Source organism: Colossoma macropomum, unplaced genomic scaffold (genome assembly GCF_904425465.1).
Source record: "Colossoma macropomum unplaced genomic scaffold, Colossoma_macropomum, whole genome shotgun sequence".
NCBI classification, from domain to species: Eukaryota; Metazoa; Chordata; class Actinopteri; order Characiformes; family Serrasalmidae; genus Colossoma; species Colossoma macropomum.
In genome coordinates, this window is record NW_023494801.1 from 23,360,348 (window position 1) to 23,377,387 (window position 17,040).

The 17,040-nt window shown below is 40.4% G+C and overlaps 1 protein-coding gene across 1 annotated transcript in view; it reads left to right on the forward strand.

The window, feature by feature from the left end:
• The first annotated feature begins 7,577 nt into the window (after positions 1 to 7,577).
• The window catches only part of LOC118821830 (ras-related protein Rab-26-like), a 133,572-nt gene continuing 124,109 nt past the window's right edge, over positions 7,578 to 17,040 (forward strand). The window contains exon 1 of the mRNA XM_036590566.1: positions 7,578 to 8,140. Within this exon, the coding sequence (XP_036446459.1) occupies positions 7,955 to 8,140 (186 nt within the window). The 5' untranslated portion in view covers positions 7,578 to 7,954. The remainder of the gene's footprint in view (positions 8,141 to 17,040) is intronic.

The window sequence follows — 17,040 nt, forward strand, 5'->3', positions numbered from 1 at the left end:
CTCAAACTTGCAGTCTCAGGGAATGTAGCATTATCTTTTAGACCTAGTTTAGCTGCAGCATCGTCATAAACAGAATAAAAATTCATATACTCTCCAAATAATGTTATCTACCTATAGTAAATGTTTCTAACTGGGACAAATGTGAAATGTAAACCTTTTTTTAAAACAAAATTCAAACAAAGACAATCTTTGAATTTCCCATCCACTCTTTATGCCAGCACAGTTGGCACTTGGGGGCTGCCAGCGTGCCAGGCTGTGCCAGTGGTGCGGAGCTGTGCCGTTGGAGGGTAAACAGCAGGCAAAGCGCTAGCAGCATACCCCCCCCACACAGCCTCCTCATGGGGAGAGCGTCACTTGGTACAGCACGCAGCTGAGGGCCCACTTGTTGTGCTGACAGTTGCTCAAGGGCTGGGGGAGGTGGCCTAGAGGCAGGTCAGTCTGCTGCATGGCGCTTGAGGCCAGTGCTTTACCCTCTGACCTTAGATAAGCTAAATGACACCTGAACTCTAGTTTGGGAGGTATTACAAGGTATTAGAAGGGTATTATGAGGTCATGTTGCTACACAGTGAACACTGTTTTATTCTATACTGAAGACTTTTTCCAAAACTGCAGATTCATTTTCATTCCCAGTCCATAACACCACAATGAAGTATGAATTAAATAAATCATGTGATGACATTCTGTATGTCATTCAATAATTTAGCCTTAAAGATCTAGGTTTCTACTAGCCTTTGTAGCTATGCAACATATTTGTGTCTTTTTTTAGGCAACAGTATGTCAAACAGTGTCAGAAACCACATGCTGGTGCAGTTGCACAATGTTAAACTGAAGGAAACCTTCCGTTGCATTTTTCGTTAGCAACATTAGCCTCATACCTTCAGTGCAAAAGTGGAGAAAACAAAGTTCAGACAACAGACATGCCACTATTTTTGGCCAAACTATTGCCTTAAAAATAAACTCAATCCTTTGCTTTTATTAATGGATATCATAATGATTAGTACTGAAAGGTTTATAGTAGTCACATTACTTGTTTACCACAAGCCACCCCAATAGGCAGCTACACCTGTTGTCACCTCCACAGACATACAAAAATGCAGACGCGCGCGCGCACACACACACACACACACACACGCACGCACATGTCGTTGCTGCTTTAGACATGGTGCTGGTGCACATTTAACCCTCCCCTGACATGGCAGTTCATTTTTTTGAACCCTCGGACTGGATTCTCGCCTGACGCTTTTTCACCATCCTTCCCTCCACAGCAGCCAGCTGTTGGGATGGCAGACAGCTGCGTGTGAGGCGGAACCAATCTCAGCTGTCATGAGGCTTTACTGGCTGAGTGAAGGAGGGGGCGAAGGAGTGGGGTGGGACCACAAAATGCCATAGGGACAGGAGTTTAACACAGAGGGGCGGGGGGTAAGCGCTCTTCCAGATGCTCACTTTGTTGATTTATCAGTCACAATGTTTATATGCATACCAGTGGTTTGATATCAGTTGAGACTGCTAGTCTAACTGAGATATGATCAAACAGCAAGGTTAGACAGTCGTGGTCCAGAATCGCTGGAGTATATTTTTGTGTAGTGTCATAAAAAGAAGCGCTTGAGGCTTTGCATTTTTCAGTATTTGCATTACTACTACAGGTATTGTGCAGCACACAAATAGCGTCTTGTCTGCTTCGAAAAGCCACGGTGTGAAACTCAAGCACGTGCTTAAGTGCACCATGAAGGGGGCGTTTCCCATTGTATTTAAATCAGACTCTGCTGGAGTACATGTAAGCAGGACTATTAATGGGCTAGTTTTGAGCAGCTATTTTGATGTGTAAATATAGCCACTCTTGGCTTTGGTTCAAATGATTTTACTATTTTACTATTGTGTGTAAATAATAAACCACATAAACCACCGACCCCCTATTTCACTAGCTGAGCTCCATTTTCTTTGCATATTGTCGATGTCAGAGCTAAACCTTCTTTCTGCATTTATGTCATTTTATTTATTTATTTATTTATTTTTACATAATTTAAAAGTGCCAGCTGCCCCTGAACAATGAGATATAATGATGAACGGATTAATACAAATGTTGTACAATGACCTGTGGAAAAATCATGTTATATTAACTTCCATTTAAATTTAAGTAAGTTTTCCTCCTCCTCCTGTAAAACTTGAGAAGTGAGGTTTTGTGACTGTGACAATTGTCAACACTATCAAGAATGAAATATATTAAAAATATTGACTATACTAACAAACATGACTGGAATAATCTAAGAAGTTCACTGTCCTGCTGCACTACTTGTTCTGTCTGTTTTGAAACTGGAAAAATGTGCCTGTTGCTCCCTCTAGTGGTTCTTTATAGGAACACTAAAGTCAACCTCCATTTTCTCTATTTGACTAAGGCTGTTTTATAAAGCATAACAACTAGTGATCACCACCCTCCCTCCAGGAGATCTACAGTACTGTGCAAAGGTCAGAGAGTTGTCATTTATTCAATTTCAGTTCAATACTACATTTTTCTGTGTTAGAAAAAGCATAATGTATTTAACAGAAAATTACACAGAAGCCTTCAACACTAAGTATAATATCATATCTACCAGTGTTTAATTTGTCTGCTTTTTGTTTTGTGCACCCACCTACCACTTTAACGCTTCCCTCCTTCAAATCTTAAAACCAAACAGCTACAGCTGGGTCTTCCACACAAAAACTGTTCCCAAAAGAGTCACTGACATTATGCTCCTCATCAAAGAGACGCAACTACCCAAACTCACATTAGCTGCCTTGCAAATTTCTTTCTCATGTGCATCTAAAATGGTTAAGATGTTTCTAATGAGATCAGATAAAAGATAATCCACTTTCATAATGAAGGGAAAGTCAAAGAAAAATAAGTTTTAAAAATGTTTTTATAAAGCTAGATAGACAAGGATAGACAAAACGAGACTCTTAACAACTGTGCAAGACCTGATAGACCACCAAAACTGCCACCGTTAGATGAACAGTATTCTTAAAGCTGTCCACTCAAAGCTGTGTTCTTTGAAAATCAAGCTCCACCCTTGATTTGAAGAAATCCACAGGTGTTGATTGACTGACTAATTGAATCTACTTTACCATTTCATGCTTTTACAACAAATAGCATTATTCACACCCTAAAAATGGGTTATTATATAATATAAAAAGATCAGATATACAGAAACAGTCAGTAGCAACACAAAATAGCCATTGGCTTTTGTCCATTGTGGTTCCTAAGACAGACAGTCAAACCAAAAGCAGAAAATGTAACATCAACAATCATGATATCATATACAAAATCAATATATGGGTCTGAAAGGATGTGTAGCTGTCAAGAAGCCTTCACTGAGAAAAGGAAACAGATAAAAAAGATGGAAATTTGCACTAGAACTGAAACTGGACATCTGAGATGTGGAGCAAGGCTTAATGTACTGATTAGTCTAATTTTTAAGTGGGATTCTTTTGATTAAGAGAAGCAGAAAATGTGAACACCTAAACTTTAGAGCTGTAATAATATCTCTGCAGGTGTACTGTACTTTACTGCAGAGTTTAGTTCTAACCTGCACCTACCATGCTGCACCCCCTCCCCACCACCCCCAACCTTACTACTGCATCTGACCCAGCCAATCAGAGACTTCTGGTGAAATTAATTAGTTGGAGTGCAGGTATAGTTGTAACTAGACTTTATGGCAAGGTGGATCTCCAGGAACAGGAGATCGATGGTTGGTGACCATTGACACAACAGCTATAAACTCACATTAGGCAGCAAATTAAACCCTAGCAACAGCAGACAGTTGAGCCTTTTTGTCAATATGAGAACTTTCTTTCTGTCTCACCAGTTCTGTTATGGGCTCATTAAAATTCATAACCAATTACACACTGTCTGCTTATTGTGCTTACAGACCTTTCAGTTTTTTTCATCAATATTTTACATATGAGACACAACACCTGCTCCAGAATCTTTTATAGCATTCAGGACCATGGAAAGCGCCACTGCTCCAGACTGAATGACTGTCCACTCCTGAGCTGCATCCCAAATCACACAATAAATCTAAAGTCCAGGTAATATGCCAAATAAATAGGTCTAAATAATATGCCAAAACAGTATTGCAGAAAGATTACATCATCCAAAACTACTGTTCATCAAACAGCATACTGGTCTTCTGAAGTGGTGGATCAGCTTTGAGAACATGGTAAACATACACTGTAACAAAAATTTTAAGAGAACTCAAAATTTTAAGGCAACACGATGCATTAAGATTGACTCTTCTGAACAGCTGATTTTGTAGTCACCCTGACTAATGTTCATTGGCTTAATGTACTTAGATTTGTTTGTTTTGCTGAAAATGTAATAAAAAAAGCATAGCTTGTATTATGCCATTTGGCAGACACTCTTATCCAGAATGGCTTACAGTCTAATCATGTTAGAGAGGCAAGCTAATATAGCATTAGCAGTCATGCTCAGGGATGCTTATTGGTAGAGCATGTGCTTACATGGGCAGGCAATCAAACCCTAGTCTGCTGGCTGGAAGGCAGAGGCTACCTGCTGTACTATACAAACTGCAAGCAAAAGACCAGATAGTGATGGTTTTATTATCTCACACACCTCAATGCAACAACTATTTAATAAATAAGTTCATGGCTTTAGCTAACAGTTGGAGTGGTGTAGTGGGTAACACTGCTCCACTCAGCAGACTGAGAAAATTAAACACTAAGAAATTCTGAAAATTATGTAAATGTTTCAAAGATTGTACTGCCACTGTGAATATGTATATAGTACGGGAGAGTGGAGCTCAACACATTTTAGTTTTTGCAAAATAATTTAAAATATATTTAATCTGGAATAATCATGTTTTCTACAAGCAACATATACATGTCTGCTACAAACAAACACTTGAACTTTGTTGCTAGCACCTACAGTTTATGTACAATTCCACTGAAAATAACAGGAAGCACAATGTTACCCCAATTTACCCCATAGGTGGATTAACTGTAACAGACAGAGGGTCTGTTGTCTTGCTAGAAAAGTCTGATGAATCAGTGCAAACAAAGTTAATTCAATACCTAATATTCAATATTGTTGCTAGGAAATGTGCAACGTTCAGGTAATGTGGCCAGAAGCACACAATGCTTGACCTTGTATAACAACATAAAAAGTCTGTGTTAAAATGCGCCGTGTTAGGTTATTCCCCGCGCCCCACTATGCACTTAGTTTCAGACACAACATTGGATTAGTCACCCCTGATCTGCACATTTCAGTGTTTTTGCTGCTCCAACAGGCCTCAATTAACCAGCTCATTGACTAGCCTTTTCTCAGGTGAACCGGTGTTATAAAGCTGGGAAAACACTAAACTGTGCTGAGGCAGTAAAGGACCAGAATTGGGAAACACAAGCTTAAGGCTTGTAGCTTAAATCAGTGGTTTTCAGCTCCAGTCCTGGGGACACACTGCCCTGCACAGTTCCTACTGTTTCCTGCCTTAACACACCTGATACAGCTTATCAGGTAATTATCAAGGTCATGAGCTGGAGCAGGTGTGTTGGAAGCAGAGAATATTGTGCAGGGCAGTGGGTCCCCACCAGAGTCGAAAACCACTGGCATAGATGACATTGATGTCTGGAGTGCTGAGGGCTCAAATGCTGCATTTCTTAATCCTCCTGCTCCTGGTGACCCACAGCACTGCAACATTTTTTCTTGATTTGACACACCTGATCCAGCTGAAGGCGACACAGTGGCGCAGTGGGTAGCGCTGTCGCCTCACAGCAAGAATGGCCTGGTTTCGATTCCCGGCCGGGTGACCAGGGTCGTTTCTGTGTGGAGTTTGCATGTTCTCCCCGTGTCTGCGTGGGTTTCCTCCGGGTACTCCGGTTTCCTCCCACAGTCCAAAGACATGCAGTCAGGCTGATTGGACATGCTGAATTGCCCCTAGGTGTGATTGTGTATGTCTGTCTGTCTGCCCTGCGATGGACTGGCGACCTGTCCAGGGTGTATCCTGCCTTCCGCCCAATGACAGCTGGGATAGGCTCCAGCACCCTACCGCGACCCAGAAGGATAAGCGGTTTAGATGATGTATGTATGTATGTATGTATGATCCAGCTGATCGACTGATTACTGAACTCTTCATGAGGTGAATCAAGTGTGTTCAGCTGGAGAATAGTTGAAAATGTGCAGGGTAGTGCATCCGCAGGACTGGAGCTGAAAAACACTGATCGACGCTACAAGCCAAAGCCTTAATAGGCTCAGATTCTGCATTTTTCTTATATTTTATTTTTTTTCAAGCTGAGATCCACTTATAATATCTGTCTGGGTTTAACCAAAAGGAGTCATAATTCATTTTCATATGGCCATTTTCCAACCTCTCTTCATACCTTTGCCTGAAGATGTCATTGCACTGTTTTTGTGTCAGTGGTTGTGCAAGACATTTTTGACCCCAAAGGTTGATGCTGATCTGATCTATGTGGAAGACTTTGGGAGGTAATTTTGTTGCCTTGCCTTTAGAAGCACAAAAGGAAAAATAAAGGAAAAATGTGATAGATTTTGAGGGAAAACATCAAAAAGGCTGTTTTTGTTACTGTGCCTTGAGCGATATATATATAAATGAACTATGTTCTGATTGACTGCACTGTATTTTGGCCCATTCAAAAAGCAGTTTGGACTGAAACACTCCTTATAATGGCAATAAGAATGGGACAATAAGCTGTCAAATTAAATTGAGTCATTCAAAGTGGCATCATGTGAAATGCTCCATTCTAGAGAATTACTTTCATGATGACTGAGGGTTTGTTTTACCATAGTTTTGAGATAGAAAATTTAAGATTTTAGCCTAACCTTTTAAAATCTGTTCATGGTAGAAAGATAGGTATAGGGCAAAAGAGTACCCAAAGAAAATGTTTTTTTTTTTTTTTTTTCAGATTTTCCACTACATTACCATTATCAAGATTTCGTATAAACGTCAGAATACACCTGAAGGTTCACATATGTTTTGGATGGTTAAGAAAATGTCTATATTTGTGTCATAGATATTGCAGCCCCTGGTTCCTACCAATGAATCAGTGCAATTCCATATAACCAATGCAATCCTCTGCAGTGAACCATTTCACATCAACTCTGTATGATTTCTGTTGATGTTTACATCTTAACCATTGAATTGTACAGGAAATTCGAAATGTCGGTGGAATTCCCCTTCAATGAACGCTGCTCGAATGGAACGTTGTGCAGTAGCACACACTGCTAAGTGGGTTTTTAACAGGAAACATCCCAGCATTCACAGCGTTCGTCTCAAACTCATTTCCACTTCATTGCTGGTAAAATATAAACATATGTCTTTTAGAGTTTGAGCACATAAAACAGCTTTGTAAATCACTACCATATTTTAGGGTTGTTTTCTTGAGTTTTGGGGTTGATTATCCCAATTATTGTTCGATTACTCGATGTAGCAAAATACATCGCTGTTCCTTTAAAACGGACCCACTTCAACAAGTACCCTCACATCTCTCTCTCTCTCTCTCTCTCTCTCTCTTTCTCTCTCTCCGCGCTTTGCCAAAGCACACTGTTGAGTGACACTCGAGTCGGTGTCGGTTGAATCTGCACGCTGTGTGTGTTGTGAGCGCTCTGAGACGCGGAGCTGAGGAAAGTGAGTGAAGCTGCTCATCGAGTGCTGTACTGCATAAAATCAGGTGGCTCGGCTGTAGGAAGCGGAGAAAAGCGGGGAGTGAGCCTGAAGTGGACTCGCACCGACATCCGCCGCTGCTTGTTCCAGTCAGCAGAAAAGTCGGCGTAAAGTTCCTCCAACAAAACCCGATGGCAGCAGAACTGGCGTGCAGGTGAACAGTACCTGGCTAAGCCCGGCTAACTGGAAGATTCGTCTACACGTTGAACCCCATCGTGCTTTTTGTTCCTTCGAGCGGCTGCTTCGTTTACGACTTTTCGCCCGAGAGAGTTGCGTCGCTTTTCGTAATGTCCAGGAAAAAGGCGTCGAAGGGCAAAGGCAGCAGCGGCAGTCCATCTGCCGCCACTCCGGCCAAAGAGAGCGGCCGCTCGACCAGGAGCAGCCTAGTGCCCGGGGTGCAGGCCAACGGAGTGGTCCACCCTAGCCGACCTCCGGTCAGCAGCAGCAGCGAGTTCTACGACATCGCCTTCAAGGTGAGCGGATAACAAACGGCACCTGGGGTTTGTGATTTTAAAGCCCGCGCTGAACAATTTTATTGATTCGGACGAGCACATCTTTTCCACATTAACTGTATTACATCAACACAGTTTCCAGAAGTAAACAAACGTGTAATGATGATACTGTGAGCCATAACATTAAAACCACCTCCTTGTTTCTGCGCTCATTGTCTGTTTCATCAGCTCCACTTACCATATGGGTGCAGTTGTAGTCCGTCTGTATTCCTGCATACTTTGTTAACCCCCTTTTACCCTGTTCTTCAATGGTCAGGACCCCTGCGGGACCATCACGGAGCAGGTGTGATATTATTTGGGTTTTGGATCATTCTCAATACTGCAGTGACACTGACGTGGTGGTGGCGTGTTAGTGTGTGTTGTGCTGGTGCGAGTGGATCAGACACGGCAGTGCTGCTGGAGTTTGTAAACACTGTGTCCACTCGCAGGGGGGCGCTGCCCATTATTTTCAGTCCAGCAGTGACGCTGAGGTATTTATCTGCTCTGTGGTGGTCCTGACCATTGAAGAAAAGGGTAATAGGGGGCTAACAAAGCATGCAGAAAAAGATGGACTATCTATAATTGAACTACATCTATAAGTGCGTCTATATGGTAAGTGGAGCTGATAAAATGGACAATGAGAGTAGAAACATGGAGGTGGTTCAGTTCAGTTGCATATGCATAGATCACAAAACTGCTTGGCAAACCCTCTAATGAGCAATCTGGGGGTGACAGTGGCTAGACTCCTTTGGAATGAGAAAGAAACTGAGAAGAATCAAGATTCAGAAAGGGAGCTGGGGTTGACTACAGATAGTGGAATTATTATAGAAACAAACCAAGTTTACAAAATTTCCAGAATTGAACAGATACATTTGAATCAAAAGTCCTGTGAGATAAGGAAGTGGGCAGTGTTCACAAATCTGACCATCTTGGTCATAAACGTGCTGGTAGATATGACCACATACTAGATAAAGAGCTCGATATGAGCATAAGGCAGGATTACTGTGACAAAGAACAAGTTCATGTGGGCTTTGGCAGGCAGCCTACTTAAACTACACGTGTAAAGATTTTGTGTTATGAGCGACAGTGCATCCTGGACTAGAGTTTTAAATGTAAGTTAGGCACACATTTGTGTAATGCAATGTTTTTATGTATTAGAGCTTTGTGTTTTGCATCACAGAAGCTCTGTGTTATCACAATTATATAGTAATACCAATGCTACAACACAGTTATACAAGGACAGGCAACAAAAGATAGAAATGCAAACAATGTGTTACAATTAACCATACATTATCATGCTAATAAAACACAACCCATGCAGTGGCCTGGATACTGCACTGCAACTATGGCACTTGTTGCCCTGTAATACACGGTTGTTGTCACACTTTGGACTGTGATTGCGCTTGCTGGGCAGCTTACTGTTGTGGTTGATAAGCGTAGTTTATGTGTGCAGAGTATTTGTTACACACGGCGTGGGCGAATGCATGAGTTAGATAAAGGCTCTTTGGTATTGTGCCCAAATGGTCGTCCCTGCCATGCGCTTTACCAGATCCACGAGCGCAAACAGTATCACGGCACACATGCAACAGCTGTGTCAACACACGTCGTCGATGGCAGGTGACCTGGAGCGGTCAGCCCATGCAAACAATGAAGCAGCAAGGAATAAAATACATTTGCAGGTTGAGCACAGATCGCTGGTGTAGCTGTTGGACTTTCACTGCAAGCGCCAGTTCTGTGCGAAGACTAATGATGCTCCATTACGATGGAACGTTCCATAATCTGGAACGTCCAGATCATAATAAATCACAGAGATCATAATGAATCGTAATCCAGACTGCATCCTTATATTGCTCTTAGTAGGTGGTCAGAGATGAGAGTGGAATTGGCTATATCCTCCTTCCTGTTAAGGGAACACTCCAGCCTGAGCTCTGTTTGATGCATCTGTAGTGTACAGTCACGTTACCATGGACAGCAATGTCCCTGTGCTTGGCAAACAACAGAAAAAACTGTTGATTTATAAAATAGACAATGGGTGCTTTAGCATAGACTAATATTTTAAGTTTGTTTTGATTTTTTTTTTTGAGTTTTTAAGTAAGCGCAATGAAAGGTATTAAAATTATTGTACATAGTCATTGACTGTGCTGGGCTATGGAAGATTTGGTTGAAAATTGCTGGAGTATCCCCTTAAATGGCTTGTGCATGATTTTAAATATCTCAGTCAGTCTGACAGAGAACTCTAAATGGAATGCATTCAGTTCACTGCAGTTTATTTGTGTAGAGCTTTTTACAGCAGGCCATGTCGAAAAGCAGCTTTGCAGAAATCCAGGTCCAGACCAGCGATGAGCAAGCTGGCAAGACAAAGAGACTGGCAAGGCCATTAGGAAGAAACCCAAACCCAAACCCATCCGTCTTTGATTGTGGATAGTGTAATTTAAATAGAAAGTACAAGATTAGAGTGCAAGAGCACGTGTGAAATGAATGTCAATGTAAATCAGAAATCATAATGCTTGTTTCTTACCTAGACTCTGATGTATTTTTGATTGTGGTACAGTATTACTGAGGGTCTCTGAGCTAGCTGAGTTTTCACTCAGAGTGGTGAGAGGAGGAGTATTGGTTCATATTATTTTTCCCCATCTACTGGTGCACTCGAGATTTAGAAGACATTTTAGAGGCTCATAGAAATCATTACATTTTGATTCAAGAGTACAGGAAAACAAGAATTTGTGCATGAAGTAACAAACTGAAAAGGTCAATTTTGATTTCAGATTGACTTTAACTGAGATTAACAGAGCAAAGATTTCTGAAATAATCGAAAAAATAGAGTTAGAAGTCTGAAAAACTGTCAGAAAACAGCTCAGAACAAGCTCTAGTGGGCTACTGATGTGTTAGACACATATAGAATGATATGAGATTACGGTAGGTAAGGAATGCAAAATGACTGGCTCAGAACTGTAATTTGTTCATTGTTATTACAATATTGGCTTTTGCAATAGTGATATTGCAGAAGGCTGCATTAACAAAAATCTCCTTTGTTGTACTGTGTGCTGTGAGCTTCTGTACCAAACTCAGACATTCCAGATGAGTTTTTATGTTGTTTTTTAAGCCATTCATATGATCCAGGCATATCATACTGTAATGCAGTCACCACATCATCTCAATTTGGAATTTTGTCCATATTATGCAGGCCTGGTCCAGAAACATGCAGGGAATAGACCTATCCATGCACTACTCACAGATGCTTGCTTTTGTATCATCTGTAGTGAGGTAGGATAAGATTTACAAGACATTCACAATTGTCCCATGCATCCTCATGAATTTGCTTTAGAGTTTAGATACATAGTGTTGAGTTTCCAGTTTAAAATGCTAGGATAGTGAATATGATAGCTGGAATATGTTTTGACTAATCGAAAGTAGACAGATTGGTATCGACTGTGAATTTGGCACCATTAGCTTGACTTCATCTGCACCTGTGCTACACAAACAGTGTCAACCTTCACTTCACATCCAAAATAAATAAATATCATTTGAACTTAATAACACACTATACATTTTAGTATTTTAATAAATTGTGTGCTGCAAGCTAATGTGTAGCCAATTATAAATCATAACAGGAGTTCAAAAGGGGATGCGATGTTTGTCTGGTCTCCAGAGCAGCCGGGTGCATTAGGAGAGTGCATTTTGTGCCAAATGTTTCCAGTAAATTAATAAAATCCTCAAGCAAAAACTCAAGTCAAGTCACAATGTCCAACAGATGTCGCAAATACAAATAAAGATGGTTCTGACTCAGGTCTCAGAGTGGGTGTAGTTATGTGTTCAGAAGACCTGTCACTCCAAATCAGTTGACCAATAGAGAGTGCCGGTGAATGCAAAGGAGAAGCAAAAGAGTGATTTTAGTAGGTTAAAATCTATCAGCATATAGAAAAAAATGAAATCAAAGACTTGCAAAATGGGTAATCCATTGATTTCAAAATGAGTGAAAATGTGTAGTAATCTTTTTTTGTCATTATTTGTGTGTGCACCATATTTTGGACATTCTTGAGCATTTTGCCTGTGGACTTCATAGAAGGTGGATGGAACACACAGCTAGCCCCAGAGTGGTCGACTAGCAGGTCTGACCAAAGCTCTCTTTTTATAGAGCTGAAGCAACAGGTCTTGAAGTGGGGAAATAAATCCATAGCAGGCGTCCCCCCAGCACTTCAAAGTGTGGCCTCCTCTGTCTGTGTACCCAACGAGCCGCCAAACGCAGCACCCTCCAGCTCACCCTCCGGGATGGAGTGCCTTTGAAGTGCCTTCTTCCTTGTTATGCTGTTGTGCTGTGTTTTATAGATATGAATTAATGCGTTCCTCAAGAATGCGCTAACCTGTCTTACGCCATGAAAAGCTTCTTTTTGAAATACTTATATAGAGACAACAGTTGAGGGGTCTTTAAGCTCGAAATAACTACACTCAGAGTGCTGTGAGAAGCTTCAAAAGAGGCGCTATAATGAGAAAACAGCTAGGTGGTTTTCAAGTGGTTCCATTTTAGCATCGCTCAGAAGTTGAACTTTGGTTATCAGCCAATTATCACAGTGAATTTACTGAGAAAATGACATATTTTAAAGCCTTAGTTGGGAACTGATGAAACAGCACCACAGCTATGCCATGCTTAGCTCTGAGTTTAATGACAGTGAGTATGGTAAACAGATTAGAAGTATGCAGAATCCAGTTCTCGATCAGCACCATGCGAAAGGCTTAGGCACCTAAGCACATTGTTTAAAACCATTTATTTTGGCAATATGTGTGTTTTTGCTATAAAAAGCATATGTCATTAGAATAGATGCAAGTAAAACATAAATACAGTAAATAAATAAAGTAACAAGAATGACTTATTTTGAAAAAAGTTGTTGACTTTTTGTAAGCAGCTTTGCTGAAGAACAAAGTTTGCTCCCAGACATCTCATGTATGCTCCCAGCCATCACATATATTTGTCAAATTCCATCACTAGCACACTTGATTTAACATAATAAAGCATTTATTAGCCAAACCAGATATAAGATGATAACCGCAAGCAAATATTGGGCTGCCAGGAGATGATGGTGGGAAAGGGTTAAACAAACATACTACATAAAATCACTACCTACTGTATTCATATTTTGTATAAAATTTGTATTTATTCTAACATTAGTGTTTTGAGCAAATAAACACTTCCTGCCCAGACGTAAAAGCTTTATTCTTGTTTTCTCAAGTGCCTAAAACCTTTGCACAGTACCCTGTATCTTCTGCATGTCCAGGGGACTGTCAGTTACCACAAACTATAATTTGGGTGCATTTCCCAGTACTTATTAAAACAAACAGAAAACTGTTGACTCAAAACACATCTAGTCAACTGGGTTTCTGTTCTTTTCTGCAGTACAAGGAAATTGTTGTCTTTTGTTATCGACTTTATGCTACAGATGTGGCAGATAGAGATTAGGTTGAAGAACACTGGAGTATTCCTGTAATGACGTTGCAGTGCATATAAACTTGTTTCTTTATGATAGTATTGCCTTCGTGTCGCATTACTAACAGCATTCACTGACTTAATCGGCTTTATGTACTCACTGGTCACTTTATTAAGCACACCACCTTGTATCTGCACTCGTCCATTTTATCAACTCCACTTACTATGTAGGTGCACATTGTCATTCTGCAGTTATAAACTAGTAGTCTGAGATCTGTTTTTATAGATCTGTTTCCTTGGATAATTAGTTAGCATTCTCAGCACTGCACTGATGGCGGTGTGTTAGTGTGTGTTGCGCCTGTATGCGTGGTTCAGACGCAGCACTGCGGAGTGTTTGAACACTGTGTCCTCTCTTTAATTGTCCACTCTATTAGACACCTACCTTGTTGGTCCACCTAGTAGCTGTAAAATTAGAGATCATCTGTTGCTGCATAGTTTGTGTTAGTCATCCTCTAGTCACTCTTTAGAGGTCAGTTTCTGGTCACAGGCTGGATATTTTTGGTTGGTGGATTCTGCACATTCCAGCAGTGAGACTGACTTTGAAACCATGTGTCACTGCAGTGCTAAGAAATGATCCACCACCCAAATAATACCTGTTCTCTGGTGGTCCTGGGGGGTCCTTTGAGTTTTCTGGCTTTTGCTGAAGAAGGTAAATGGAGCTATTAAATTATACAGATTGACTAGAGTCTATAAATGTAGAACTGCATAGTGCACCTAAATGGGCAAGTGTAGACACAAGGTATGAATACCTTATAAATAGGCCAGTGAATGTAAATGTTAGGCCATCTCAGTTTTGGTAGAACACTTACCACTGCATAACCATAGCATAGTTACTGAAAAGGGTGATTTGAAACCTGCAGCTGCAGGTGAGAACAGTAAGAATCACACCAGTGCTAAATGAACAGTGTGAAGTTACAGCATTAAACTGTAGATGATCCCTTTCACCGTGGCAGTTTTACAGCATGTTTTACAGTGTGCTTTTGGTGCTGCCCTGACCCTGAGATGAGAATTTGGGGGCAGTTCCCGAGTGAGACGTTAGGAGGGATGATTTGTGGGAGCTGGAGTGGCATTTCAGCACACGAGCAGCTGGAGGGAACGAAGGAAGGGGTGTTTATTTTATTGTGGCTGATTTGTGGAGACGTGAAGAGGAGGATGATGAACAGGGGAAATGCAGCGCTCCTCCTGGCTGTCTCAGTGGGATCCTGCAGCATGAGGAGAGAATTGTGTGTGTGCCTCTGTCAATGGATGGCTGATCATATCGGCCAGTACTGAGGTCCTGTAAATGTATTGGTATTGGAGAAAATTACACAGAAAAAATATTTAGTGGACTGTTTTGTATTGTGCCTTTGATATTGTATTTATGCAGTTTATTTTAAATTAAGAAATGTGACAGTTGAGATCTAGGGTACTCGAGTACTGAAATTACTATTTGAGTATTTGTTATGGTGCATCACGAAAGTCAGGGAAAAATTAAAACAACCAATAACTCTGAAATGCGGCAAGGGTTGTAAAGTGCAACAGCGCTGCTTGTATTCAAGATTAATTAAGTGTATTGTATTATACTTTGCTGCAATGAAACACGAACACAATACCAAGGACGCATTGTTAAGAAAGAGATAGCACTGCTGTAATTACTAGAACCACTACAGCTGGCATTAGCTAGAACCAAAACCAATGAAAGGACATTTCTCTGTTCTCCTATCACCTCAACATGTTGGCACATGATCCACTGAGGAGAAAAACACATCACAAGTCATCACCATCTACTACAGCACCAGTTAGCTCTTGTGTTCATTGAGTTCATTAGGTCATCTGAAGATGCAGCCTCTAATACTCAAACACAGTGATCAGAAGATTTCCCTTGGCTATTTTTGAATTCTACTATGTTTTTCTACTCTACACTTTTATGAGCTGCTTAATTTCATTAGTGCTAGGCGTACTTATTTTTTAGCATGCTAGCACCAGTGCACTAGTAACTGTGTTTATGTATTTTGATACATGATTATCAGAAAAAAGCTCATTTTATTCCCCACGGTTAATTAAGCATCTGTTTATTATCTCTTTCAGATATATAGTCAAAATTAGGACTGTCACAATTGCAAAATTGTAGCTGATAATTAATCGCCACATTGTCTTTTTTGTTTATTGTACATAGCTATAACAGTACAAGTCTAAAGTGGCCAGATTGCCTGATCAGCTGTCTTGCTTTCTTGCTGTCAATACTTAATAGCTCCACATAAACCTTTGATTGTGAAAGCTAAAATCTATGGAATTTTTTTGTGATCAGTTTAAATAATTGCAATCAGTTCAGATGATTAGGCGATAATCATGTAATAATAATGTAATAATAACCAGGAGAACTACTACAGCTTCTGTTAGCTAGAGCCAAAAACAATGAAAAGACTTTTATCTGTTCTCCATGTCACCTTGACATGTTGGCACACGATCCACTGAGGAGAAAAAAACTCATCACAAGTCATCACTATCCACCACAGCACCAGTTAGCTCTTGTGTTTGTGTTTTAGGTCATCTGAAGGTGCAGCCTCTGATACTACAACACAGTGATCAGAAGATTTCCCTTGGATATTTTTGAATTATAAGATGGTTACATAAATCTTTGATTGTGAAACAACTGTGGAAAATTATTGTGGTCATTTTGAATAATTGCGATCAGTTCACATGAGTAGGCGATAATCATGTAATAATAATGTAATAATCATGACAGGCCTAGTCAGAATACACATCCCTTTTAAGAACTGACAATTATGTTTGATAATTTGATCAGTCGATGACAACCATATCAGTAAAGCTTTGTTTAATAAATTTTCCTCAGTTGTTTTAAATTATAGAGTTTGGTGTGTAAACACTGTTAAAATTCAATGGAAAATTCAACTCAATGGAATAAAAAAATAATGACAAAAAAATGTAGCTTAGAGGCCCTTCTAAACTACAGGAATCTGTTGATGGAGGGGTGTCCAGTCTTATCCACAAAGGGCAGTTGTGGCTGCAGGTTTTCATTCCAGCAAAGCAGGAGCTCATCTAATCAGTTGTTCGAAGACTAAGTCTAATTGATTAAACAAGTGGAATCAGGTGTGCTCCTGCTTGTTTGGAATGAAAACCTGCAGCCACACCGGTCCTTTTAAGACTGGACACCCCTGGTTTAGGGAATCTGTTTAACCATATTACATTGGTTACTGAAGTTGTTATCTTCTTAGTATTGGCATTAGTATTGGTTTTAACATTTTAAGACTGTTTGTGTTCTAGTGTGTAATAGGGCAAATGGGACAGGGGATGAAGGATGAGAGGAATAGAAGGGCATTAAATGATGCAGGAGATGAGAGCAGAAAAGTGGATGAAGGGTCGCAAAAGCAGAGGAGATGAAAGAACAGGATAGAGAGTGAAA